The 25,041-nt window shown below is 50.0% G+C and overlaps 1 protein-coding gene across 5 annotated transcripts in view; it reads left to right on the top strand.

Moving 5' to 3' along the window:
• PTPRS (protein tyrosine phosphatase receptor type S) overlaps positions 1-25,041 on the top strand; it is a 171,622-nt gene that overhangs the window by 136,556 nt on the left and 10,025 nt on the right. For 2 of the 5 annotated variants that reach the window (XM_075077583.1, XM_075077581.1), the window contains exons 14-26: positions 2,271-2,861; positions 3,531-3,628; positions 4,151-4,404; positions 4,799-4,892; positions 5,122-5,337; positions 7,133-7,290; positions 10,043-10,155; positions 12,563-12,610; positions 16,771-16,868; positions 19,613-19,736; positions 22,476-22,651; positions 23,230-23,349; positions 23,460-23,614. In XM_075077583.1, coding sequence (XP_074933684.1) covers positions 2,271-2,861; positions 3,531-3,628; positions 4,151-4,404; positions 4,799-4,892; positions 5,122-5,337; positions 7,133-7,290; positions 10,043-10,155; positions 12,563-12,610; positions 16,771-16,868; positions 19,613-19,736; positions 22,476-22,651; positions 23,230-23,349; positions 23,460-23,614 — 2,245 coding nt within the window. The remainder of the gene's footprint in view (positions 1-2,270; positions 2,862-3,530; positions 3,629-4,150; positions 4,405-4,798; positions 4,893-5,121; positions 5,338-7,132; positions 7,291-10,042; positions 10,156-12,562; positions 12,611-16,770; positions 16,869-19,612; positions 19,737-22,475; positions 22,652-23,229; positions 23,350-23,459; positions 23,615-25,041) is intronic. The other 3 variants (XM_075077584.1, XM_075077585.1, XM_075077586.1) reach the window with 3 other exon arrangements.

A 25,041-nucleotide genomic window follows, 5' to 3' on the forward strand; every position in this document is an offset into this window, starting at 1 on the left:
GGCTGCCCTTGCCTTTTCCCTGTCCTAACTCACATCTTCATCTCATTTTATGTTCTTGTGTTCAGACAAGTGAATGGGATTTCAGCCTTTCTCTCCCCTCTTGCCTCTCCTGCCTAGTTAAGAGAACAGTACACAGGAGAACAAGGTTGCTTTCCAGGACACCAATTCTTGCAGATGTTAAAGCAGGGTGCGTTTGGATGTCAGCATCCAGGCTTCTTTCTTCATGCCTTGTAGTGTCAGTGCACTGCCAGAAGCCTTTTCCTTCACTCTCCGCCTTCTCCTTCCCCCGCCAGCTTTGCCCATGTTTCTTCTCACTTGCTCCCTGGTTCTCTCTTCATGTTTCCTTCTTCCAGAGGCTCTCTACCCTTTTCATTTTTCTCTCCCAGAGCCTTTCTCTCTGCCTCCCTCCCTTGTCACTCTCTCTTGTCACCCTCCCTCATCTCTCCCCATTAGGATTTGCAGTGCAGGTGATCAGTCACAGAGGGATGTTTTCTCCGGCACAGCAGCTATTACCCAAAACTCAATTTCCCCCAACTTGAAATAGCTATTTTAAAAAAATCTTTCAAATGGCTCTGTAACATTCTTATCTTCTTTGCAGTGTTGAGTCAATATACCTTCTGAGAGGAGAGATTTCTTTCTTTATCATTCAGGGCTAGGGGCTGAATTTAAATACAGTAATACATCCAATTTTCTCCTTTACTGTCCAAACCAATTGCCAAATAAAACACTTTCCCCCCCCCCGTGCTTTCTTCTCACCTTTCTTTCAAACAATATTTGTTGTGCAAATGTAATATTTTCAAGCTCAGCTGATTATAGTAACATTTGTGATAAAAAAACAAAACGTAAAGGTAATGGCATTGTTTTTCTCTTTAATGTGTTGCTTCGGCATTTCCAAGGGAGCTCCCCCAGCACTGTTCCTAGCCATTCTCTGGCAGTTTGAAATGCATAAAGCGTTTGTTTCAGAGACAACCCCTCATCCCCACGCTCCGATGTCGGTCGATGCAGCAGGCAGAGTGGCTTCCCCAGTCTGACTCTGCCAGGATCCCTGCGTGGGCAGCATCCTTCCCTGCCAGCGCCCTCCTGCCCGCTTCGTTAGCCACACTGCCCACAGCTTTCCAACCTGCTGACCCTCACTCAGACTCGTTCTGCTAGAGTGGGACGGGATCTCTCCTAACTCCATTCTCCCTCCTCCTGTTCGACCAGAAGAAACACTAAGGCGGAGAGAAGGAAATTAGATTTCTAATAGTGGAGTTGAGTGTAAATGACGCATGAGCTGCTGGAATTAATGCTCTGGTTTCTCCAGCTTCAGGAGCCTCTGGACCTACACATGTCATTTAACTGTGGCTGTGGGCTTGCTTAGCAGCCAGGCAGTGCCAGGGCTCATAAGACAGAGGCGCAGCACTGCTGAGCTCCTACAATATCCCCCCAAATGTGGAGGAACTAACTGACAGGTTAAGGAGGGAGCTGACTGAAAACACACCAATACTCAGCTGTCTTTTTCCTTCCTCCAGAGGGGATAAACTGCACAGAGTAAGGAGCAACTCTCCCTACCCTCTGCCTCGCACAGATTTTGGCCTCTGTTTCCACTCTCTGTGTGATTCCTTCTTTCTGTACCCAACTGGGTGATCAGATGCCTGCCAGACTCGCTTAGCTGGCCTCGTGCCTGCTGCTCAGGACCTGGGGCTGCCCAGACTTCCTTTCCCATCCTTCATTACTTCACCCTCAGCTGCTCTGGACTTCCCAGCCGGAGCCAATCTGTTCCAGTCTCTTTCTGCATGAGTTGTGCTGTGTAATGGAGAGAGAGGGAGAGAGAAAGGATGGGAGTTTGGGGGACTCCTGCATTCATTCTTCCCTGCCCTGGGAAGCAATCTGCTCAGGTGATTAGGACAGGAGGCTGGGAGTCAGGATTCCTGAGTTTGTTCTTCCCAGTGTGGGACAGTAAGTGATCCAGTGATAAGGGAGGACTCTGCACACCTTTCCATCCTGAGGAAAGGGAAGAAAATGATTCCAGAAATGTGTAAGCACCTCACAGCTGACACACTGGCAATGCACCTCATTTCCTAAACTTGATAGAGACCATGCACCTGTACAGCGGGTGGGCAGCAGCAGCAGCAGCTCGGTTTACAGCGGGATACACTAAAGTACACCGAGTCAAGCTGAAACCTTGCCTCTGATTTGAGGAACCTGTTGCTGCAGCTTAAGAATCTCTGCATCTCCTCACCAGCCACCCTGTCCCACGTTTGACTGATGGTGTCCCTCTTCTCTCCCAGTCCCAGGGAAGCCCATCCTGTCTGTGCACCAGACAGAGGAGAACACTCTTCTGGTGAAATGGGAGCCTCCGTTGGATGCGGAAGGCCAGGTGATGGGCTACCGGCTCCAGTTTGGCCGCAAGGATGTTGACCCTCTGGCTACCTTGGAGTTCACGGCCCTGGAGGATAAGTACACTGCTCCCAGCATCCACAAGGGCGCCACGTATGTTTTCAAGCTGGCCGTGAAAAGCCGGGCTGGCTTTGGGGAGGAAGCTGTGCAGGAACTCACCACCCCTGAAGACATCCCCAAGGGTTACCCCCAAATCCTCGAGGCGAGCAACATCACTTCCATGTCGGTCCAGTTTGGCTGGCTCCCCCCCGTGCTGGCCGAGAGGAATGGAGCCATCGTCAAATACACCGTGGCCTACCGGGAAGCCGGTTCTCCCGGCAACCCGCTGGAAAAAGACCTGCCCCCCTCCCCAGAGAACTCGTACACCCTCAACGGCCTCAAACCCAACACCGCCTATGATGTTAAAATCCGTGCTCACACCAGTAAAGGCCCCGGGCCGTACAGCCCAACTGTCCAGTATCGGACGTTCCAGCTGGATCAAGGTAGGACTTACCGGTTTCTCCTCCCTCTCTCTCCTTGTAACCGGGGCTGGTGCCGGGAGGCAGAGAGCTGGAGAGGTCAAGCCAGGCTCAGCCAGGCTCGTGAGTAAATGCAAAGCACTCTGGTCTCACACTCAGTCCCTCAGCTCCTCTCTGCCTTGTGCCAGGTAAGTCCCTTTTACCACTTTCTTCTAAGTTAAGTCCGGACACCCTTCTTTCTCTGGCACCTGAAGTGGGGGGCCAGTCGCTACACAGGTGGGAAGAGCGTTTTCTTCAGCTTTTGCAAACAGCCAAAAGAAAACAGGAAAATCAAAAAACCTCAAAACGTGACCTGGGATGGGTTTCCTCACCTGAGCATGTTCAGAAAGCCAGCACCTCGTTCCTGCAGCAGCCACCCAGACCCATAAGTGTGTGGGCAAAGCCATGCACCCTCCCTCACCCCTCCCTGGGGTTAGGCATGGGGACTGGGAGCGCTGGGAGATGGGCCTTGGCAAAACTCAAGCAAAGTGTGGAGGAGGGAGCGAGCCCTTCCATTCCTGCAGTGGCTGCCAGAGCCAGACTGGCAGGCCTTTCTGCCAGTGCCTGACATTGTCTTCCTTCTCTTTCTTGCTCTTCCTTCCCTCTGCTGCCTTTTCTTCTCTCTCCCCTTCCTCCTCACTTTTCTCTCAGCAGTTTTACCCAAAAACTTCAAGGTGAAGATGGTGACAAAGACATCTGTCCTTTTGAGCTGGGAGTTTCCTGAGAATTACAACTCTCCCACCCCATACAAGGCAAGTGGAAGGGAAGAGTGAGAACTGTGTTCCTTCTCATTTTCCCGGGAGTCTTGTCCATTGGTTTGAATAAGAGGTGGTAAGCAGGAATTGTGGATTCAGTTCTCAGATGGGGGCAGATAATGGTTACTCCCTAGATCAAGGACATGGGTTGAAAATCAGGGCTGTTGATTTGCATTCCCACCTCTGTTACAAAATCATTGTCTCCCTAGGCAAGTTACCACAATTTTCCCATTTCTGGATAAAAATTTCTCTTCCAGCAAAGTCTCAAGGCTTTGTCCTGCATCTGCCTTATACCTGGGGACCCTCATGTGCAGTGGGCACAAGAGACAGATGGCTTCCCACTCAAATGCCTCCTACTCCTGTGCTTGCTCCAGCTGTGGCAGAGCTGGATGGAGCATGGCACAGCCGAGTGCCCCGTGGTCTCTGCACACTGAAGCAATGGGGAGGAAGGCGTTTGGTTGCTTGAACAGTATCAGCCTTGCTCATGGTACAACTTTGCTGCCTCTTTGCCTCCCACAGATCCAGTACAACGGGCTGAACGTTGATGTGGACGGCCGCACCACCAAGAAACTCATCACCAACCTGAAGCCCCGCACGTTCTACAACTTTGCTCTCATGAACCGGGGCAATAGCATGGGTGGCTTGCAGCAGAACGTCGCTGCCTGGACCGCTGCTGACATGTTATCAAGGAAGCCAGAAGTGACCCACAAGCCTGATGCTGATGGCAACGTGGTGGTGATTCTCCCCGATGTGAAGAGCTCTGTGCCTGTCCAGTAGGTTTCTGTTAAACTGCAGGCGGGGGGTGCTCATGGGGGTCAGCCCTGATGGCTGGAGTCCACCGTACAAACCCGCAAGGGCAGCGGCAGGGGGTGTGTTCCCTGCATTTTTAGCCTTGCTTACTCTGGTCTTTTGGAGCTACTTCCCAGAGCTAACAAGGGGATGCTAAAGAAATGGAAAGGGAGTAAATAAGGAGTTGTGTCATATAGGACTGCCGCTGAATCTAGGCTCGTGCCAGGAGCAGCAATAACAACTGTGCTAAATTAAAAATAAGGGGTTTGCTGGTTGGGCAAACCTAGCCTTCCGCATCAGTGTGTGCCCTCTCTTCTTCTGTGGCTCATAGAAGGAGATTAATTCATTCTCTTTCTTCTGATTATTCCCAACTCTTAGGGCTTACTACATTGTGGTGGTGCCTCTGAGGAAGTCCCGGGGAGGACAGTTCCTCAACCCCTTGGGCAGCCCTGAGGAGATGGACCTGGAGGAGGTGAGCGTGGGTGAAACTGAAGACAGTTGTAGGGAGAGAGCAAAGAGCTGTAATGGATGGGATGGTGACCTGAGAGCTTGGGAAGGGTGGGTTTGGGGTATCTGTGCTCCACGTTCTGAGTAGCTAAGGTGTGGCCAGTCTGAGAGGGATGCTTTGGCTCTCCTTCCTTCCTGCTCCCTTGATGGTGCTGAAGGCATCAGGGCTCAGCATGTTCCTTTGCTTCCTCCAGCTCGTTCAGGACATTGCCAGGCTCCGACGCCGAAGTCTGCGTCACTCCCGACAACTGGACTTCCCCAAGCCCTACATTGCTGCCCGTTTTCGCTCCCTCCCCTCCCACTTCATCTTGGGGGACATGAAGCACTACGACAACTTTGAGAACAGAGCCCTGGAGCCAGGGCAGAAATATGTCATCTTCATCCTGGCAGTGCTCCAGGAACCTGAGGCCGTAAGTGCTGTCTGCTTTCTCTTGCCCTCTTCAGATGCTTGTGCCCCTCTGTCCCCATTATCGACCAGAGGCAGCAGCTGCTCCCTCGTGAGCTGCCAGCAGCCCTGGTGCCCTCCTGGCTGTAACTCTCTCCCACCAGATGCCAGAGCTTGAGGTTTTTTTCTTTGTAAAGATCTTCCAGTCCAGCTGTGGAGCTTTTGCATGTGCCTGTTGGAGCTGTTTGTGCTTGTGTCTGCATGCAGCAAACGTGCTCTTCCAAGCAAGCGGGCTAATGATTGCAAGCGTCTGGTGCGCTGCTGCTGCATTTTGCCAGTCTCCATAGGCAGGACTTGTGGCTCCAGATCCGAGTCCAGAATGGGGGAGTACTGAACTATCCACTCTGGCTACACTCGAGCTCAGAGATCCCTCACTCAAACCCCTTTACAAAGAGTATTTTCTTGTAAAGGCTGTCTGTGTATTCCTTAGAGCAATGACCCTTTACACCCTGCTTTGAGAGCAGTGTGTCACACACCCTGGTCATTTCTGAGTTCCCCGCCAAGCAGAGGGGAGCATTTTTAAATGAAAAACTACCTGTGCTCTCTGCTCTTTTTACCACTTCAGCACCTCTGCTGATTTCAGTGGTGCTGTGTTTCGCTTTATGAAAACAACTGTTTGAATATTTACCTGCCTCCTCCCTCATGCACAATAGGAAGCAATCTAATACTTTGTTGGTTTTAAATCCCCCTATGGAGTTGTAGCAGGGAGCTATTTGAAATTAAGGATTTTCAGAGGGTTTTTTTCCCAAATAAATATTTAGTTGTGTATTTGATATTAAAGGATTAGGCTGACACACTTCTGAATGGGTTTCTCAATCGGATTACTGCAGCTTGTGGTAATTTCTGCTTTAGAACAAGGTACTGCATACTCCCTCACAACAGCCTGGATTCACAGCAGCTCCCAAGTACGTGGCAGCATTTCAGCCTTGCTGAGAGCTGGTAGAGTTCAAGGACCCAGAGCCCAAGGACCCAGCTCCTGTTCTTGTCCTGTCCCAGACTTCTCAATCAAACCAGGGCATGCCATTCTCCTCTGCGCATTTGAGTTTCTGTAGTTTCTGTGTAAGATGGGAGGGAATGCAGCCTTCCTGGGGTGGGGAGGTTGTAGCACTCACGAGAACAGGCAGGCAACGCCCGCTAGTTAGGACCCTGATGGGTTTGAGTGTGCCTCTGATTCTCCTCAAGAGCCCAGCTCGCTGCAGAGGGAGCAGAAGAGACATATTGCATTTTATTAATTTATATTTAATTGTAAGGATTGGGTTTTTCAAGTGACCAGACTGTTTCTAAGCGTTAATTCTTGGTTTAATCCCTTCCCCCTTTCTCTGTAATCCCATCTGACTGTCAAAATCCAGATGGTTACACGAGAGCTCATAGAATGTGTGTGTTTGTGGCAGTGGCGAGGGCTCAGGGATGTGGTGGAGCATAGGCACAGTCAACTGGTTCTCCAAAAGCACCTTCGTGGCTACAAGGTTAGGTGAGCCATAGGCATGAGGCAGCCTACAGCTTCCTGTGAATGTGATCTTTCAGTGGCCTGTCTTGCCTGGAGCATTGGAGGAAGAAGATACCGTCACATAGATGCTCACAGAGAAGAGTTTTCTCTATAGATTGAAGAGGGCATTTTTCTCTGCTATTATTTGGTTTGTGCTGCAGAGAGCTCACATCCTCTCTGGCAATTTCTCTTGTGGAACACTGTGTGCTTGCCCATTGTTTTCAGTCCTCGGTCCATCTCTGAACTCTGTTCCACAATCTCTCATGTCTTCCAGACTTTCGCTGCTAGTCCTTTCTCCAACCCCATCCAGCTGGATAACCCTGACCCACAGCCGATCATTGATGGAGAGGAAGGGCTGATCTGGGTCATTGGGCCCGTCCTGGCCGTGGTGTTCATCATCTGCATCGTCATTGCCATTCTACTCTACAAAAAGTAAGAGATGCTTCTTGCCCAGATCTGTGACCATTCTGAATGTCCCCAGCTCTAGCCCCTAAAGGGAATTTCCTCCTTGGTCCTGTTGTTGTCAGCTGAGGACAAATCCTTCCACCAGCACCAGAGAGGTGCTGAGCCCTGAGGCACAAATGCCAAAACAGAAGGGTCTGACTGGCACAGGAGGCGTTAGCAGTGGGCTGCAGGGACTTGCTGCTTCAGAGTCTACCCCATAGCACTCTCAGTAGAGCTGTGCTTGTCTATAGACAGTCTGTCATGGCATACACGCAGTGAGTCTGTCAGGTCTCTTGCCTGTCTCCTCCAGAAGAGCTGCTCACAGCCACATCCTCGGGCCCCCCTTCCTGTGCTCTGTGTGCGCGCACGGTGGGGGTGATGCAGAGAAACACCTCTGTGCTGTGGATCAGCAGAGACCTCCATTGTTCCCAAACTGGTTTTCAGCTGGAGTTGGGAGACGAGAGCAGCAGCAGCAGGGGTGTAGTGTGAGTCTGCAGGAGAGAGGAAGGAAAGACCCCTGGAAATCTCTCCCTTTTCCGTGGCTTTCAGAGGAGCTCATGGTGCATGGATGGGAATGGGGGGCCCCTGAGCACACGTAGGCCACACTGTGCAATGAAAGAGAACAGGAAAGGAAGCAGATCCTGAGCAAAGTAGATCAAGAAAAGGGACAGGAGGGCATCTATGGCCAATGCAGGGGTGTCCTTAGCTGGGACATCTCTTAACCCTGCTCTGTCTTTCCTCTGCACAGGTGTGTTTGCTTACCCACATGGGTGTGTCTTTTGCATCCCAGCATGTGCGAAGCTGCTGGACACACAAGTGCTCTGGGGCCAGGGACTCAGGTGGTTCTTGGTGTTCATTAGCACTTGTCTAAATGGGTTATCTTTGCTGGTCCCACCTTCCCCCTGTGTTACCAGGGTTAGAGCTGAGCAAATGCTTCCCCTTTCCTCTGCAAGTCCTTTCTAACCTGAACATTTATCTTGTCTTCTCTCCACTTACTGCTTTCCTGGACAGCAAGCCAGACAGGTAAGAGCACCGGATTTGCCATTTACTTAGGTTCTTTCTTGCCATGTGTTAGGCAGTGTTTCACTGTATGTGGTGATGGGGCTTTGCTGGTACAGTTCCTACCATGAATCAGGGCAGAAAAAGCAAAGAAAGCCCATCTTTCTCCTGCTTGTCCATTCCTAAATATAACGGCCCTTTCTCAAGCTGAGCAGCAGAGACAGTAAACGGCTCATAAAATGTTGGGTTAATGGAGCAGAGAAACACCCATTTGTGTTGCAGTCAGAGTTGAAAGCGGGTTTTCTCCATGTCTGACCGCTCCATACAGGCTGTCCCTGAGCCACTGGTGAACTGGAAGCAGAATCTCACCAGCCGAGCTGTCCTCGCCCCACCGCAAAAGCTGTCCTTGCCCCATCAGCCAGGGGCTTCTGACAGAGTTCATTTATGACTGCAAAAATGAGACTGATTTCAAACCATTTCCGAGGCTGGGAGAGCTTTCACTGGAAGTAACTGATGGGTTTAGCCAATGAACTATTAACAGCGGTTTCAGAACTGCGGCAAAAATAAACTATTCCCAAACTGCAAAGTGGTGTAATTCCAAAATGCTGCCCCATGCAGTGCTGGCAGGGCTCATGCCACTTCTTCTAGCTATTAATGACATTAAGAGACAGCTAAAAATGTACTGAATAACCTCCTCTCTGCCTAAGTAATTGCCATTATTGCTGCAGGAATATTATTGGAGGCTTCTGTGCAACCCAAGCAGGAGAGGCGAGGAGCTCTACAGCAATCTTGCTAGAAGGGTTAGGACATTATTTGCAAGCCTCAGGGTGTGGGTACACGTTCTCTGCCCGCTGGAGAAGTTCTGCTCCCAGCAGCTTGTCACTGTTCCCTTGCCAGAGGTTATCGCATCTCCAGATCAGCACTGGGCTTTGCTTCCAAGTTCTTTCCAAGGAGAATGAGCCAGGTCAGCAAAGACTTTTCAACTGCCTCAGCTAACCTAACCCATTTTGAGCAAAATATATTAGGAAGCACTTACACGTGCAGCTCAGCTGGCAGGTTGGAGCGTGCTTCAGCTTCTGGCAAAGAGGTGAAGCAGATCTCAGCAGGCACAGCTGTGATGGGAGAGGATGTGTCTACGCTGGTATTTTTTGAACCCAGAGTTTTAGTATTCTGCAGATCAAGAAAGGTTGAAAAACCACTGCTCTGACTTCTCTGTCTGCAGCAACGCACTGAGAGCTCCTGAACAAGCCAACAGAGCAATATCAGTACTTTATGTCGAAGGTCATGGCCAGGAGATCCTGTACTTTTCCAAATGATTATGTTGGCTCTGGTTCTTTCAGGCTGAAAATGGCTTGGCCAGAATTGGAAGGTTTCTGCTTGCAGAGCTCTGCAGAGTTCAGTGGAGGCTTGTCTGTGCCGGGAGGCTGAGGTGTGAGTTCACAGCACCTCCGCTGTTCCGTGCTGCCTGTCTGTACTGCTGTGAGAAGGGGGAACTTCCAGACTTGTCTGAAAGCTGCTGGGCCATTGTAAACCCATCAAATACAGCCCTGACAAACCCTTCCAAACCTCATCCCTTTTCTGATGCATTTTATGTAACTTGCATCCTTGGCTGCATCTGGCCCTGATCTCAGTGGGAGCTATCTCAGGTCTGAACTTGAGTAGTTGAAAAGACTAAAAGGCCCATAAGCTAAGACGCTTTGTCTTTTCGTTTTTTTGTTCCTTTTTTTTTTTCTTTAAAAAGCAAACGGAAAGATTCAGAGCCGCGGACGAAGTGCCTCCTGAACAACGCTGAAATCACCCCTCACCACCCTAAGGACCCTGTGGAAATGAGGCGCATCAACTTCCAAACTCCAGGTAACCGGCTGCAAACCAGCCTTTCTCACTGGGAAGGCAGGAGTGGAGCAACTGCCCTTTCCTTAGTCCCTTCCTGCCTGCCTGAAGGCTGCCAAGAAACCTCAAAGCCTCGCCTCTGCTAAGCAAGCCTGCTGAAAGAAACCTTTGCTAGGAAACCTCAAGGACCTTGCACAGGCTCTACAGGCACTAGCAAGGCAGGAAGACGGGCTTTCCTGGATACCCAGCTAAACTGGTGCATTCTGGGCTAAGTACCCAGCTGCAAGTGCCGTGGCCATACCAAGTTTGCCAGACCACCAGTGCTGCCGTGCAGCACCGTGCCTCGTGCAGGGACATCCCCGGGGGTGGTTCAGATGAAGCGTGGCGGGCTGCCCGGCACGCGGTGCTCAGGCCACACATGTAACTGGTGCTTTCTGCACACGTGCCAAAACACTTGTGTGAGGAGCCAGGCCTGCCCTGTGGGTTGTGCGGAGAGAGAAAGGCAGCCGGTTGCTTTGCGCAGACGAGGCAGCATCTCCTCGCTTAGTGCAGATGCCATCCCTGCGAACAGCCGTAACTGCACTTCACTCCTGGGCAGAGAAGCTCGAGGCACCCTCCTTTCTGTATACGTGTGTCCCCATGTACATGCATGTCTAAGCTGCCTGCATGGCACCTCTGCAAGCCACCGCTGACACGGCCCAGCACGGGCATGTCCTCGCACAGACAGACACTTGGCGATGCTGAACAGTGCCTGCGTGCTGGGGCACACCTCTGCCTCCGAGTTCCTGGTGCTTGAGGATTTGGAGGGGAATTTATTGTGCTTTTTTGGGGCTGGCTGTTGTTTTCAGTTTGTTTGTATTTTTTTTTTGCTGTTTTGTGCTTGTTAGTAATGTTTCTGCGGCTCCTGTTTCCCCTTCCCATCCCAGTCCTGTCCTTAGCGTTGTCTGAGTTTTCTCAGGGTGAGGTTGGCAAGTCAGTACATACCCAGAGGGCAGGGATCTGTGGGGAAGCACAAAGGCATCACTGAGCTGAGGGTTTCGTATCAAAAAGAGTTAGGAACAACGCGTTGGAATCAGCCCAAGATTAGGAATGATGGAGTCTCAGCTGAGGGATGGAAGCAGGCTTAATCCGGTATGCAGGGACTGAATGCAGAGCAGTTCAGCTGCCGTTAGGTCCCTAAATCAGCTCTTACTCAGTGGTGCTCTTGCAGGAGAGTCTGAAGGTGTTTGAGGTCTGCAGCAGGAGAGCAGTCTGCTGTCTCTCTGAGCATGTGAGGGGCTGAGCAGGACACTGCTTGGGAAGCTTGAGAGAATCCTGCTGTCCCAGCTTTTTTTGAGTGCCCCCAGCTGCAGCTCAGCAGCGGTCTGTATTTGTAAGGGCTCGGTGTTACATACAGGGTGCAAACAGGAGCTCCCTTTGGGAGCGTTCACGTTGGCTTCTGGGTGCACCAGGTGCTGACGTGAGACCCGAGAGAGCGAGCTGCACTTCTCCGTGTGAAACCTATGCTGAGATGAAAAGTTGGGGCCGTCCAGCTTAGCCTGGGTGCTAAGAAGCAGCTGGGAGTGCTGTTTCGTGTGGTCCCTTACTGGGTATTTCCCCCTGTCCCCACAGGATAGCGGAGTCAGCTCAGGGCACTTCTGAGCCTCAGTTAATGGGATCGATAGATGAGTGAGTCTGTCTTCTGTTGACCCTGCTGTTTTGGTCATGCTGTACCTCTGAATTCTTGGTCTCAGAGGCTTGCAAAAGGTAGCTAAGACATGCAAACCTGCCATTAAGGCTCTGCTAGGCAAAGGTCTGCAGATCTCAAAAGACTGCCTGGCTTTGTCCGGCCTAGCTTTAGAAAGATGGTGCCACCTTTTCTTTATCAATTTAGCTAGCCAAAGAGTTTATCTAGCTAGTTCATTCTGCTATATAGTTTGTAAAGCAGTACGAGGTTTTAAAGGCTTTGGGAGAGTTGGTCACCTGCCTCCCACAGAATTTTGCAAACAGTTGGGTAAAAATGGAAGCGGGTGGAAAATCAGAGCTTGAAGTGTGTTGGTGGTGATGGAGAGATTGTGGTGCAGTTCGCAGGGGGACTCCATAGGTGCCGTCTGACTTAAAGCCATTTGAATTAAATAGATTGTGGTTTAGAAGAGGGCCTGTAGGCTCTTCTCCAGCCAGATGACCCAGGTCCAGCAAGCAGAGAGTCTCTATCCTGTCCCCAGCAGCAAAACAGAGGGGGGACGTGGGAATGGGAGCGTGCGTGAGCATCTGGGCAGCTCGGAGGGGGGAAAGCGTAGCACATCTTGGATATCCTGTCCTAGCCTAATCAGCACAAAAAATAACTTTCTTTTCCTCTTTAGATTTATGTTGGGTTTTGTTTTTTTATTAGCATGAAATTTTTTTTAAAGTGTATATTTTATTTATTTTTTTTTTTTACTGTTTTCTGCAGATTCTGGTCTGAGCAGCCCTCTCAGTGACCCTGAGTTTGACTTTGAAAGTTAGTTCCTGTGTGTTTTTGTTCCTGTTGGTTTCATTTTTTCCCCCCATTATTATTTTTTTCTCTTCAGTTGCTTTCCTTTCCGATTCTGTTTCGTTCCTGTTACTATTTCTTCTTTTTTTTTTGGCTGAATTCTCTGTATTCCTGCGGTGTTTGCCCATCTCATCCCTTTTCTGTGCCATCTGTTTGTCTGAACTGCACTTCCAGTTTTACAGTATCAAATAACAGGCCTTTTGCAAGACAAGGGTAGTCACAGCAGCAGAAGAATAGAGCCCCTGGTAGCAGCGTGGGACACTGTCCGTCCTCCTGTGTCTCTTTTGCTGTCTCAGGAGAAAGACCTGGGTTTCAAGGCCTCCTTTTCTTCCCATTGTCGAAGATGTTTCATTCTGAAGCTTGGCTAAATGTCCCTCATACTTATCCACAGGCAGAAAGCGACCTTTGTGCGCCGGCGTGTGAGCATTGTATGTGTGCGTGCCTGTGGTTTTGTGCTCATTGCTTCGTAACATGGGGAAGGAGGAAACCGGAGCTGCAGCTGACGATCCCCTCACTCTTTGGAGAGAGGCACCCAGGCACCTTCTCATGCCAGACGAGGAAAAGGGCCGTTTCCCAGCTGCGGCAGGTGTCTGTTCCTTGGCATCAGCTTGTTCCAGGAGCACAAAGACCAGAGGCCTCTCCATGTTCTTCCACACCCCCTGGGTTTCATGCAGAGTGCCATCCAGCCGTGGTGATTTTGCAAGGATAAATGGGCTCTGGCCCGTGGAACAGATGTTAGGGTGACGTTTCTGGCGAGTTGGCTGGTGCACAGAGAATCAAGTCTTTTGTGATAAGATTAGAGAGGTTCAAGTGATTGAAACGTTAGATGAGACTGGCTCTAAAAGACTTCATCCCCATTAGATGCCAAGATCCCAGCTTTGCTGGGTGGGTTTTGGGTTTGATTTCTTCTTTTTTTTTTTTTTTTTAAGCTGGCCAGAGAAGTAGATGTGAGGTTTTAGCTGACAAATGTGAAGAATCACAGATGCTGCTTGGGCTGGAGCATTTTTCTGAACAGTTTAATGCAAATATTGGTCTCTTTGGTACTGAACACTCCTGTCCCAGTCCTCCTGCCACCTCCCCTCAACCCCGTTATTGTAACAGTGGGGGTTTGCATGGGTTTTTTTTCAAGCCACGCTGATCCCTAGATGAACCTCAGCCCACGGCAGCGTTCCCTCTGCCACCCTTGCCACTGCGGGAGGTCTGCCTGGGCGGCAGCCCTGCAGGTAGCCAGGGGACCGCTGAGCGGAGGAACCTGCAAGCCGTTTCCCTTCATGTCTAACTAAGAGTTATTGAATTAAAGCAGACAAAAGAAGCTGCTGCAGCTGACCTGGCAGCGCGGGCTGGAACTGCTGGGAAGTACCATTCCTGGCTCATTTAATATCAAACTCTTCCTGGATCTTAATGGGAACCCCGATGCACTTGGCATTTTGACCAGGAAAGTGTTTATCGCTGCAGAGTTTTCCGGTCTTCTTTATAATAAAAGAGCCCTAGAAATCGATCCGACAAGGAGACTTCTGTCTTTGAGAGCAGTAAAACAAGGCAAGTTCCTGTGTGTTCTCAGCCAGTGTCTGTTTGCAGCAGGGTGGAGCTGAGGGCAGGATGTTCCCCAGCAAAGAGGCAGAGCTGGTTTTCAGGAGCTGGTCACGCTGAGGATTTTTCCTGGAGTTTTTATGAAGGAAACTTGGGAAGTGCCTTCAAGGAGAATGTGACTTCTCATTCCACATTGGCACAGTGGGCCTTTCCCATGCAACCCTCTTGCTCAGAGGGAATGGCATGTATTGCTCCCTGACCTCTAAGCCAAAGAGAATCTGGGGGTTTTTTTCTTGCTTGCTCATTATTACTGGGTTTTCTGATTGTTATTTTTTTCCTTTTAACTTACGTGTTCATCATTTTGGATTTCGTTTACGGCACTGCGTTTCTCGGCATGCTTCAGCAAATAATCTCCAGGTTTTTGCGCAGAGTCAGCTGGTGGCAGCTGGGCCGAGAGCTGCCTGGCTGCCTCCCAGCCCAGGTGGGAAGAAGTCAGTGAGGGGGTGACCTGCAGAGATCTGGAGACAGTTTATTGAGTTGCCAGTTGTTCTGAGTTGCTCTTACCCTACAGCTCAAGGTATGTTCAGCCCTTACTTTCAGAGGCAGAAGGACAGACATTGAGAAAAATGTTTATAATGTTAACTTGGTTTGGTTTCTGATCTCTGACGTCTCAGCCAGTGTGGGCCTCCCGTCCCGTGCGGGCAGACAGAGGCCCAGTTCCTCCAGACGCTCCTCATCTGAATCCACTGCTGTGGTTCTGGGGTGCACAGCAGCCACCTTCCAGTCCAGGGTGGGAAGCAAAGGAGAAATCCTTCTCCAGGCGCAGTGGGCTACAGGACAGCAAAAGATTTAACTAGGAGCTTCTCCTTCGTGAGCTGGGAGGGACCTTCTGCCCTGGTCCTCAGCAGAGTAGGATGGAGCCAGCGCAGCCTCTGGAATACTTTGGGGTTCTTTTTGTGAGCTGTTTTGGTCTATTCCCCCCTGCTTCTATTTTCAGCCAGACTTCTTTGTGTTGAAAATAGACGTCTAGTTAGCTTAGGAGACACCTGTTGGAGGGGTGACACCAATGCCCGCTCTGTGGCAGACTCATCCTGTCCCCAGGCCTGGGGGAGGCAGCATCTCTCTAGAAGTCACTGTAAAACTGAGGATGTCATGCTTGCTTTGCCATCTCTGTGCTGAATTTTCAGAGTATCTGACCATGCTGCTACCACCGCCGCTGCTTTGTCACACACCAACACCCACGGGGCTCGAAATTCTCCCTGGCTTCCATCTCTTCTCCACTCCTGTCCTTCTCATTGGGGGCACTGCCCAGGGCTTCGCAGCATGCTGCTGTCCTTGCCTGTCTGCTGTCGTTCGTAGCGCGATCGGCTGGCAGGCAGCATGGGAAGCCTTTGGAAAAACATGATCCAATGCAGATGAGCAAAGCACGGAGCGCTTTTCCACCTCAATTTGTAGCATAGCTGTTTGAGATTATAGGACGGGAAGGATCCTTGCTCTTTCCAGAGCTCCAGCTGCCCTTCTCAGAGCAGGATGTGCAAATCACACCTCAGACTGAAAACCGAGTCTGCCTTCACTGCGCAGCCCCGTTCGTGGCTGAGATGTGCCTTCAGTCTGGCCAGTCTGATGCAGCGTGGCCCTCCCACTGCCAGCACATCTCCAAGAAGATCGAGTCAGCTCTCTGGCAGTTCTGTCTGCCTCAGTACGAGCACAACTAACTGTTGGTGCAAGGGCAGTAGGCAAACCAGGGTCGTGAGGCATTGGTCTCCCCAGCAAATTGTTTCCCATCCCCCAGACTGGGAAAGGGCAAGAGGATCTTTTTGCCTCTCCATCTCAAAGGTAATGACATCCCCAGCAGAGACTGCGACAGGGTCGATACAGCCTGCCCCGCAGGTGGAAAAGGGAGGGCGAGGACAGGGCAGTGCTGGCCGCCTGCGGGCTGTGCTCTAGAAGGAACATTATCCACCGGCCATGAGCGGGAAGAGAAGCCAGTACTCGACATTTCCGTACCTGGTTGCGCTCTTGGAGCGGTGAAGGTTAGACCACTGCATCCATGAGCTCACCAAGAAGCTTACAGAGCCAGTGCTGTGCAAAGGACAACTGAAAAGCCTCCCCTGCTTCCCCCCATCTGCATTCCTTTCCCCTGCCCCACATCACCATGGTTGGCTGGATCCCTGCCCCTTCCCTTCTTTTGTGTTGGAGTTTGTTTATGATCATTGCGGGTGCTGTAACATTTGCTGCGTAGGTTCCTCTGGCAGCGTTTGCTCATTTTAAGTCCACTATTGGGATCGCTAACACGCATCTGCTCTTTGGATTTTCCTTTTTGTTTTGCTCTGATTTACACATTGAAAATGGGGCCATCACGGGAACACTCTCATTTTACTGTTTTTTTTTTTTAATTTCCTTGATTTTTATTTTTTACTCCCAAGGACACAATTTCGAGCCCTGAATTCTTCTCTTCTAACCTCCCTACTTTCATTGCAGATCTTACATAGTAATTTTTTTTCTTTTCTTGTTTCTTCTTTCTTATAAAATATGCAACAGTTGTGAATTTTAGTTATTATTAAATGAGATTCTTTTCCTGCTGTCTTGTCTTTTAGGTATGCTCAGCCACCCACCAATCCCTGTTTCCGAGCTGGCTGAACACACAGAGCATCTCAAAGCTAATGATAACCTGAAATTGTCCCAAGAGTATGAGGTATGAGCAAGAGTGAGTGCTGTGCATGGGTTTGCAGAGCCAGGGAGTAAGGAAATTCAGACAGGCCCTCATCCAAATCAACATAGCTTCATTTTAAGGATCTGGTTAGTTGAAATAAAAAAGTTATTTATGTATTTAAAATGAAATACTTGCTCAGTGCTTTGCTAGGTTCAATTCCAGATCATAGAAAAGCAGCTCAGTTCATGAGCCATTCCTGTCCAAAGAGTGGGCATCTTGGACAGGATCCGAGCTCCCTTTGTGGAGGAGGATGCATTTCTGGAAGATGCCAGACTGGTAGGGTGGGGTGTCCTTGGGGTGCCTCTGTCTTGCTGCTGAACATGGAGAGGACCAAGCCAAGGAACGTGATACCCAGTTTTAGATCGCTGAAGTTAGGCGAGATGAACAGCAAGTCCTCCACAGCTGACATGACCAGCAGCCACGGGGCTAAAGCTGAAAAAACAGGGTGATTTGTGCATTTTTTTTGTCTTGTCAGGGGTTTTTGTGCTCTTTTTTTCTGCTTCCTGCTAATTTTTGATTACTCAAATGGACTCCTGCAGACGACCAGCTGCAGCTGCTGGACTTGCATTTCAAATGACTATCCCAGACTGTAAAATTCCCACCTTGCCGAGGCTGGCAGGTCAGGTCAGTCCCAAAGCGGACTGGGGGGGGGAAGGCAAAGACCACCATAGCCCCCACATTACCGCTGCTGCTACGTAGCATCATAGCGTGACATCCTTGTCGCCGGACGGGGAAGGGCTGCATGCTTGCACCAACCTGCTCCAGTCTGCTCACGCTATTGTGGCTGCATCAGCACTGGTTAAATCCCAGTGCAAATGCCCGGTGCTGCCAGGGCCGTCGGTATGCAGGTTGCTTTCACTGCACATTGAACATATGACTGAATTTTTTTGTTGTTGTTCAAAGACATAAAATGCCCCGATATTTTTAGGCTAATAGCTAGTCTAGACTGCCTAGTTCTGTTTGCGGGCAGAGCGCGAGGGGATACGCTCTGAACAAAGGACTGGTTCCGCTTTCTCCCCGGTCTGCCTTGCAAACATCAGTATGCCTGAAGCAGCTCCGTACTCGCGGCTCCGCACCCACGGAGGGGGGGTTGCGCGTTGAAGAAGGCACTTTTGCTCTGCTGGGGTCTTTCACCCCACCTTGGGGCGCGGGGGGAGCAGCAGCCTGTTAATATGCTCTATCCAGATTTCAAAGGCTGATTTGCATAATGCAATATCCCAAGTGCCCTGGCTTCATTCCAGCGCAACCTCCTCTAGTGGGAGAGCCAGAGCTAAACAAACATCGCTAATGAAATGAATGCAAGGCGAGATTAGAGGGATAGAGAGCAAACAGACACGTTACAACAGTATAAATACCCATTAGTTAGAAATGCTCCTCAGCGAGAGTGCAAGAGGACGTTTGTGTCGGGTGGTTTTGTACCAGCATTGCCACGACTACCGGAGCTGAGCTGTTCCTGGGGGGGCTCCGGGGGTGGCACAGGCAGGGGAGGGCAGCGGGTGCCTGGTGAGGGCCCACCCCTGCGAGCTCACAGGGGTGAATCCAGGCAGGCCTGTGCGGGACCCTGTCCCCACCGGCCAGGAGTGGCAGGCAGGGAGAGGGGGAGCCAACAGCGGGAAACACAACTCCGCACGCTCCTGCCAAGCCTCCAGTTGAGGCAAACCCCTAGGGCTCTGCAAAATGATGAAGGAATTAAGCCCTTGTTTTATTTAATTCTCTGGCTGAGGATTTAGAGGTAAACGTAATTAACCTAATTTCCATATCTGGGACAGCTGGACTTTAGGAAAAAAAAAAAAGCAACCACCAAACCTGGCATAAATTACCAGGATGGGCAGAGAGGATTTTTTTCTCTCCAGTGCATTTCATTGTTTACTCCTTCATCCCTTCCAGGAAAAAGCCATGTTGATTGAGTTTCTTAGGGCCAGGGCCCTTACCCCTTCTCTCTCCGGGGAGATGCGTTCCTCCCGCCCTGCCGAGCCTGCCCCTGCCAGATTCCCGTGGCGCTGGCTCCCTGCTTTGCACCCGGGAGACCTTCGGCACTGAGTTTTCATGGACCCAAGTCATGCTGTCTCTGCTCTTCATGGAGCAGCTCTGTCCCCTCCTGCTGCCTATGGCAGCAAGGTTTTTCCCTGATGTTTCATGTCCTGCTTGCACATGTGGTTATAAACCTTGTCCTAGCTTAAATATCTTCTTCTCTAGGTATTAGTACTCACCAAGACACTGGTATATTTATGCCCACTTAATTGTTGTTTAGTTTAACTATGCACAGGTTTGGCCTCTTCATCATTTCATAAATGCATCCTGATGTGATTGTTCCTGTTGTTCTCTCCCAATTGCCCGCCGTTTATCAGTGTCAGTAACGCAGGGCTGTAACTAATCTAGTGCAGCCTCGGCAGAAGTACGATCCAAGGTCTCTGTATTGCAGCCTGAAATTGCACTGATGCTTTTGCCACCGGGTTGCACTGCATCGTGCCGGGGGGGGAATTGTCTCAGGTATTGCTCTGGGTGCTCTTGGGGCCAAGGGAGACGGGACATGAGCACGCACTGCCACCGGGCTGGGGTTTTTCTACAGCAAAGATCAGTTCTTGAGGGAAGCAGATGGTGAATGCTGCATTCCTCAGCTACATCTTCAGAGCCATGATCTGTCCCACGTGGAACACGGTATTCAGAGCTTGATTAGCTGCTTTTCCCGTCTCTGACTCTTCCCTTTTCTTTCCCAATCCCCCCAGTCCATTGACCCTGGCCAGCAGTTCACCTGGGAGCACTCCAACCTTGAAGTGAACAAGCCCAAAAACCGCTATGCAAACGTGATTGCCTACGACCACTCGCGTGTCATCCTGCTGCCCATCGAAGGTACTGTAGCATCTCCACTCCTACCTGTTAGCACCAGGCTGAAGTTGCTGCTGGGAAACATATTGCACATGCTCTTCTCCCTTCCCTGTTACCCTCTATTTATATTCTTCTCTTAGCATCTCCCTGGGAGTTTAGCAAGCAGGAGATACCTCCGTAAACCACGCATTTGTTAAGTTCTGATGACTGACATATTCCCTGGAGCTGCAATCTCTCATTTCAAGGGCTGGTTTATCAAGAACCTGTCTTCCCTTTACTTGGAGATCCCTTGCTGACTAACAGGAAGAATTCAGACCACATCATGCTTTAGAGCGCAGGAATGGGGCAGCGGGTGGCGATGAATGAGGAGTGTATCTGTATGGCGGATGAATGAGAACTAAGCACAGGACTAATTGAACAAGTGTGAGTGTCAGCAGCGTAGCGAAGATGTGGCTGCTGCATTTGTTGCAGCTCTTGCTGCAGTCCTGGCCCGTAAAAGGCTAAGAATAAGAAGTGGTTAGTGTTAGCCTGGTAGGTTTTAAATTGTTTCCTGAGCTGCTTACATGAGCGATGGTGCAGTCAGAGAATTTACATTAAATTTCACAACTTTTGGCTCTTGACAAGAGTTGCTCTGGTGCACGCTAGGATAAGATGGGGTTTTGGTGGAGAGGAGATGGAGTTTAACAGGGCATCTGCTTTGGTTGCTGCTGCTGAGATAATATTCGACTTTTGACGTCTCTGGTTGTATGTGGCTGTGCTGAACAGATAAAGCATTTAAGGCCAGTCTTGCATTGCCAAGAGCTGATCATCTGAGCAGAGAGGATATGGGATGTCCTAATAACCCCCCGGTGAATGTAAAGGTTAATTCAGAAGCCTTCGTGACAAGGGAATTGTGAGAATAATCCCCCTCTGCTGAGGTAAATCTGAGGGACGTGGGGAAGCGGAAGAACCGTTCCTGGGGTAACAGCAGAACATGGTGATTTGCCAAAAAGCCGCACAAATCTGGATTGGTCTTGTCTGCCATTAGAGGATTTGCAACATTTCTCATTGTGAAGATGACTGTGTTCTGGCTTGGTTTTCTTCTGAGATTAATATTGTATGAGCCAAGGAAAGCAAAGTCTTCTGAAAGTTGCCTTGTCATTCAAGGGAAAAGGAGAAGAACACAAGTGTAGGAATGAAGGACGCTTTGGGTCTCGGCTCTTAGGAAAGCAGAAGCACGGGGCTGGACACAGGCAGCAGCCCTAACTCTGCCCAGGTGGCATCGTGAGGGACCGATGGTGCAAGTGTGATGGGCCAAGGTTTAACTTTCAAGCATCTGAGAGGTTCTAATATGTCTTGGCTGGTGTGTTCCTTCCTACCAGGCTGTATTTTACGCTGAGGGCTGGAAGGTGAAAGGAGTTGGAGGAATTAGTTGTTGCTTTCTCTTTGTTTTAAATCTGGATTTGTCAAGGCTGCAGATTGTCACTGTCTGCTTGGTCAGGAAGAAGTAGTGATTTTAATTCCGTGACTTCCCTGTAACTGGGCCTGTCACGCACCGAAACACTGCAGGGGTTCATGGCCACCATTTTAAATTACAGAGTGGACCCGAGGGGGCTGGAGAGGAGATTAATTCTGGAAGCTCAGCCTTGATCACGTTCCTCCTGCTGCTGCATAACCGCCTTCCCTCCTGAAATTTCAGATTGGGAAGGAATGGGGGCAGGGAACCCTCCAGAAATTTAATCAAAAGCCATTTCTACCAGCAGCTGAAATTACCAAGTACCCTTGAGGACTGGCAGGCAATTCAGCGTGGATTGCACCTTGCCAGCAGAAGCGGCAATGTCTATTGCTACAGCAGGATGAGGACTAGCAACCCAATTTCATATTGGTACTGCTCCTCACCCTTGGCTCCCCTCGAGACAGGAGTTAAGCGTTCTGTACCAAGTTAATCATAGGTTAGCAAAACCTGCCAACCTTGCCAGCCGCTCTGCTGTAAGTAGGAATGGGCCAAACTGCCAAAGAGTGCCAATCCTCCGTTGCCAATCTCAGAGCCTCTAAAGCTGAACCTAAACGGCAGTGCTTGCCAGTGTCCATTTTAACTTCAGAGCAGTTTTCTCCTGCCATGTCCCAATCACTCTCTTCGCTCTGGCAGTACCTCCTGCCACTCATATCAAACCCCTCAGCTGTAACTCAATAGCCTGTAACTCATGAGAACAGAAAAAGAACCCCACTCCTAAAAACAACAGTGGACAATTTAAAGCAAGTCAAAGCCTGTAATTTCGATGCTTTTACTGGCTGAATCAAGCCTGGTTTTATTCCTTACTTTGTCCAGCTGTAGCTCCCTGCCTGGGATTAGACTATGGTCTGTGTAGCGCATCAACCAGGTGCATTTGCTGCCCAGACTCTGGACGTTCTGGGACAAGGACTTGGATTTGTCCTGTTTGAGACCAGCGAAGCAAGAGCCCTAGGCCAGGACTTTTTCCTCCTACTGGCAACACCAGTAAGAAGACTATGGTTTCAAGGCTTGATATTCAGTCTCTTTAATATATTTTGCAAGAAGTTGTTTGTCTCCCTGCAATGCAGACCTTGGAGGCAGGAGCTTTAGCTGGGAAGAACTAGCAAAGAGCCTGTTACTTCCAGCTGTGATTCTAGCCCACCAAGCCGTGAAGGCTCTGGTGTTTTGCAGGGGAATTATCTCTACCAACATTCCTGCAAAGATCTCCTCATGCTTCAAACTATATAAAGCCCTGCACAGTCCACTAACTTGCTTTTGTTGATTTAATACAGGAATTGTGGGCAGTGATTACATCAACGCCAACTACATTGATGGCTACCGGAAGCAGAATGCCTACATTGCCACGCAGGGACCTCTGCCAGAGACCTTTGGAGACTTCTGGAGGATGGTGTGGGAGCAGCGTTCAGCTACTATTGTTATGATGACTAAGCTGGAGGAGAAATCACGGGTAAGATGCATGAGAGGGATGACTAGTTAGTCATAATCCTGGGGGATTGGAGGGTAGAGTTGGGGAACAGCAAATCCCTTTGATCTGCAGCCCACATCTGTGTCAGTGGGGAATTTCTGCCTGCTTTGCCAGCACCCTGAAAGTTCAGTGATTCATTGCTTTTTGAAAAAACAAACCATTCACCCTGGAAAGCTGCAGCCTCCTTTGCAGCTCCAAGAGAAGAGGACACTCAATCCCATTGCATGCTTTGTAGGTCTGTCTCGGAGTTAATCATGTGGCAAGTTTCACATTCAGCTCTCTTGTTTAACAAGCCCCAGTACATTCACTCTAATCTTCAGGATCATTCCAGTCTATTGTCTACATGATTGATGTGGTGCATCAAAGCCTGTGCTTAGTCAGTAGGAGTTTTTCATGTGGCTGCCCCTGTCGTGGTGCTCTGGAAAGACATTTCTTGCCCCTTCCCTCCCCTTTGCGACCTGGCCAGCTTCACCTGTAACAACATCAGGGCAGTTCTGGAATGAGCTTCCCCTGCAGCGTAGGGTTTGTTCCAGCATTGAGCAATGCCTCCTGTCTTCCAGATAAAGTGTGACCAGTACTGGCCAGGCCGTGGTACAGACACCTATGGAATGATTCAAGTGACGTTACTCGATACCATTGAATTGGCCACATTCTGCGTTCGAACGTTCTCCCTTCATAAGGTAAGCTTTCTCCTGCTCCTGTTTTTCCCCAGGGATGGACTATGGTACAGGCAGGGTATGGCAGTGTGCTGGTACCTCACGTTGTACTTGGTGCTCTTTTGTCTTCGCAGAATGGCTCCAGTGAGAAGCGGGAGGTCCGCCAGTTCCAGTTCACAGCGTGGCCTGACCACGGTGTACCCGAGTACCCCACGCCATTCCTGGCTTTTCTGAGACGGGTGAAAACCTGCAACCCCCCTGATGCTGGTCCTATTGTGGTGCACTGCAGGTACTGATTTCCTTCACCTAACTCTTGCGTGGGGCCACCTGCCAGCGAGGCAGAAGTTCAGAAGGTTGTTCATTTGCACCTAGGAGACGCGTACAGTCTCCAAGCGAGTACCCAGCAGGCGAGAGCTGTCCTCTAAAGTGGATTCTCAGCCAGCATCTGAGGAGGATACTTGCATTTCCATTGAGCGCAGAATTTCCTGAGATGATGAGTCCTTTAGTTTGCACCAAATCATTCAGACCTGTTAGCAATGGGAAGCGCCCTGTGCTGTACTGGTGTCTGGTCCGGTGTGTAGGGGTTGTTTCTTGTCACAGCAAGAAAAGAGGAGGAATGAGTGTGACCTAGGAAGCTGCTTGGTGTTGCTGCATTGGGTGTTTGGGCGGCAGAGTTGCCTCTGCTGTCAGAAGGAGAGCTGACAGTGATTGAAAGAGGGGGTTTTTGATTGCTGCAGCCATTCTGATATTGACAAACTGAAGGCCCCTCTGGGCAGGTAGCGTTCCCTAATTCAGTTTACAACCCAACTTGCTTGCAGCCTCAACTTAGATAAATGCCTGTGTTCCTCCGGAGGGAGTGGAGGAGCCTGCAGGTCCCTCGGCACTGAGGAAAGACATCTGAATTTTACAGGCTGCTGGGGGAAGCTAATCCTGCCTCTCCTAGAAGATGCCATTTAAACAGTCTTTGTAAGTGGGCAACTTATCACTAACCTTGCAGATGGCAATTATCGTGCACCTCTCAGAAAATGAATAGAGAGAGCTGTCAGCTCACAACGTGCAGGAACCGGCTCCCAGATCAGCTGCTAAATTCGTGCCAAAGCTCCAGTCACCTGCTTGGTTCAGGTGTTAGGCAGTCTAATTAAAAGAGATCAAGGGGGCTTTGTGAAAAAAGGGACTGCACTGGAATAGTAAAAGGAAACCCTTTATTAGCAGTGGCAAATGCATAGACCCACAGACCCCTGCTGATTCACAAATGCCGTTACACGCAAGTTTGGTGTTACCTTGATGCACAAAAACATTTAGGAAAAGAGGTGACGCATGTTACTTATTACAACATCAATAGTTTCTCAGCTGCTGGAAGATCTGAGTGATTAAACATGCTTTTTAAGCCCTTAGGTCATGCCAGCCTTTTGTTCCAGTCTAGACCCCCCTGCCTAGAATTGTCATAATATTGTCTCTGCCAGGAGAGGTCTTGTCCTGGGGATACACAGACACAGAATACACAGAATATAGGTTAGAAAAGACCTTTAAGATCATAGAGTCCAACCGTAAACCTAACGCTGCCAGCTCACCACTAAACGACATCCAAACGTCTTCTAAATACCTCCAGGGATGGTGATTCAGCCGCTTCCCTGGGCAGCCTGTCCCAATCCCTGACAGCCCTTTCAGTGAAGTAATATTTCCTAATATCCAACCTAAACCTCCCCTGACGCAGCT

This window comes from Phalacrocorax aristotelis, chromosome W, assembly GCF_949628215.1.
Source record: "Phalacrocorax aristotelis chromosome W, bGulAri2.1, whole genome shotgun sequence".
NCBI lineage: Eukaryota > Metazoa > Chordata > Aves > Suliformes > Phalacrocoracidae > Phalacrocorax > Phalacrocorax aristotelis.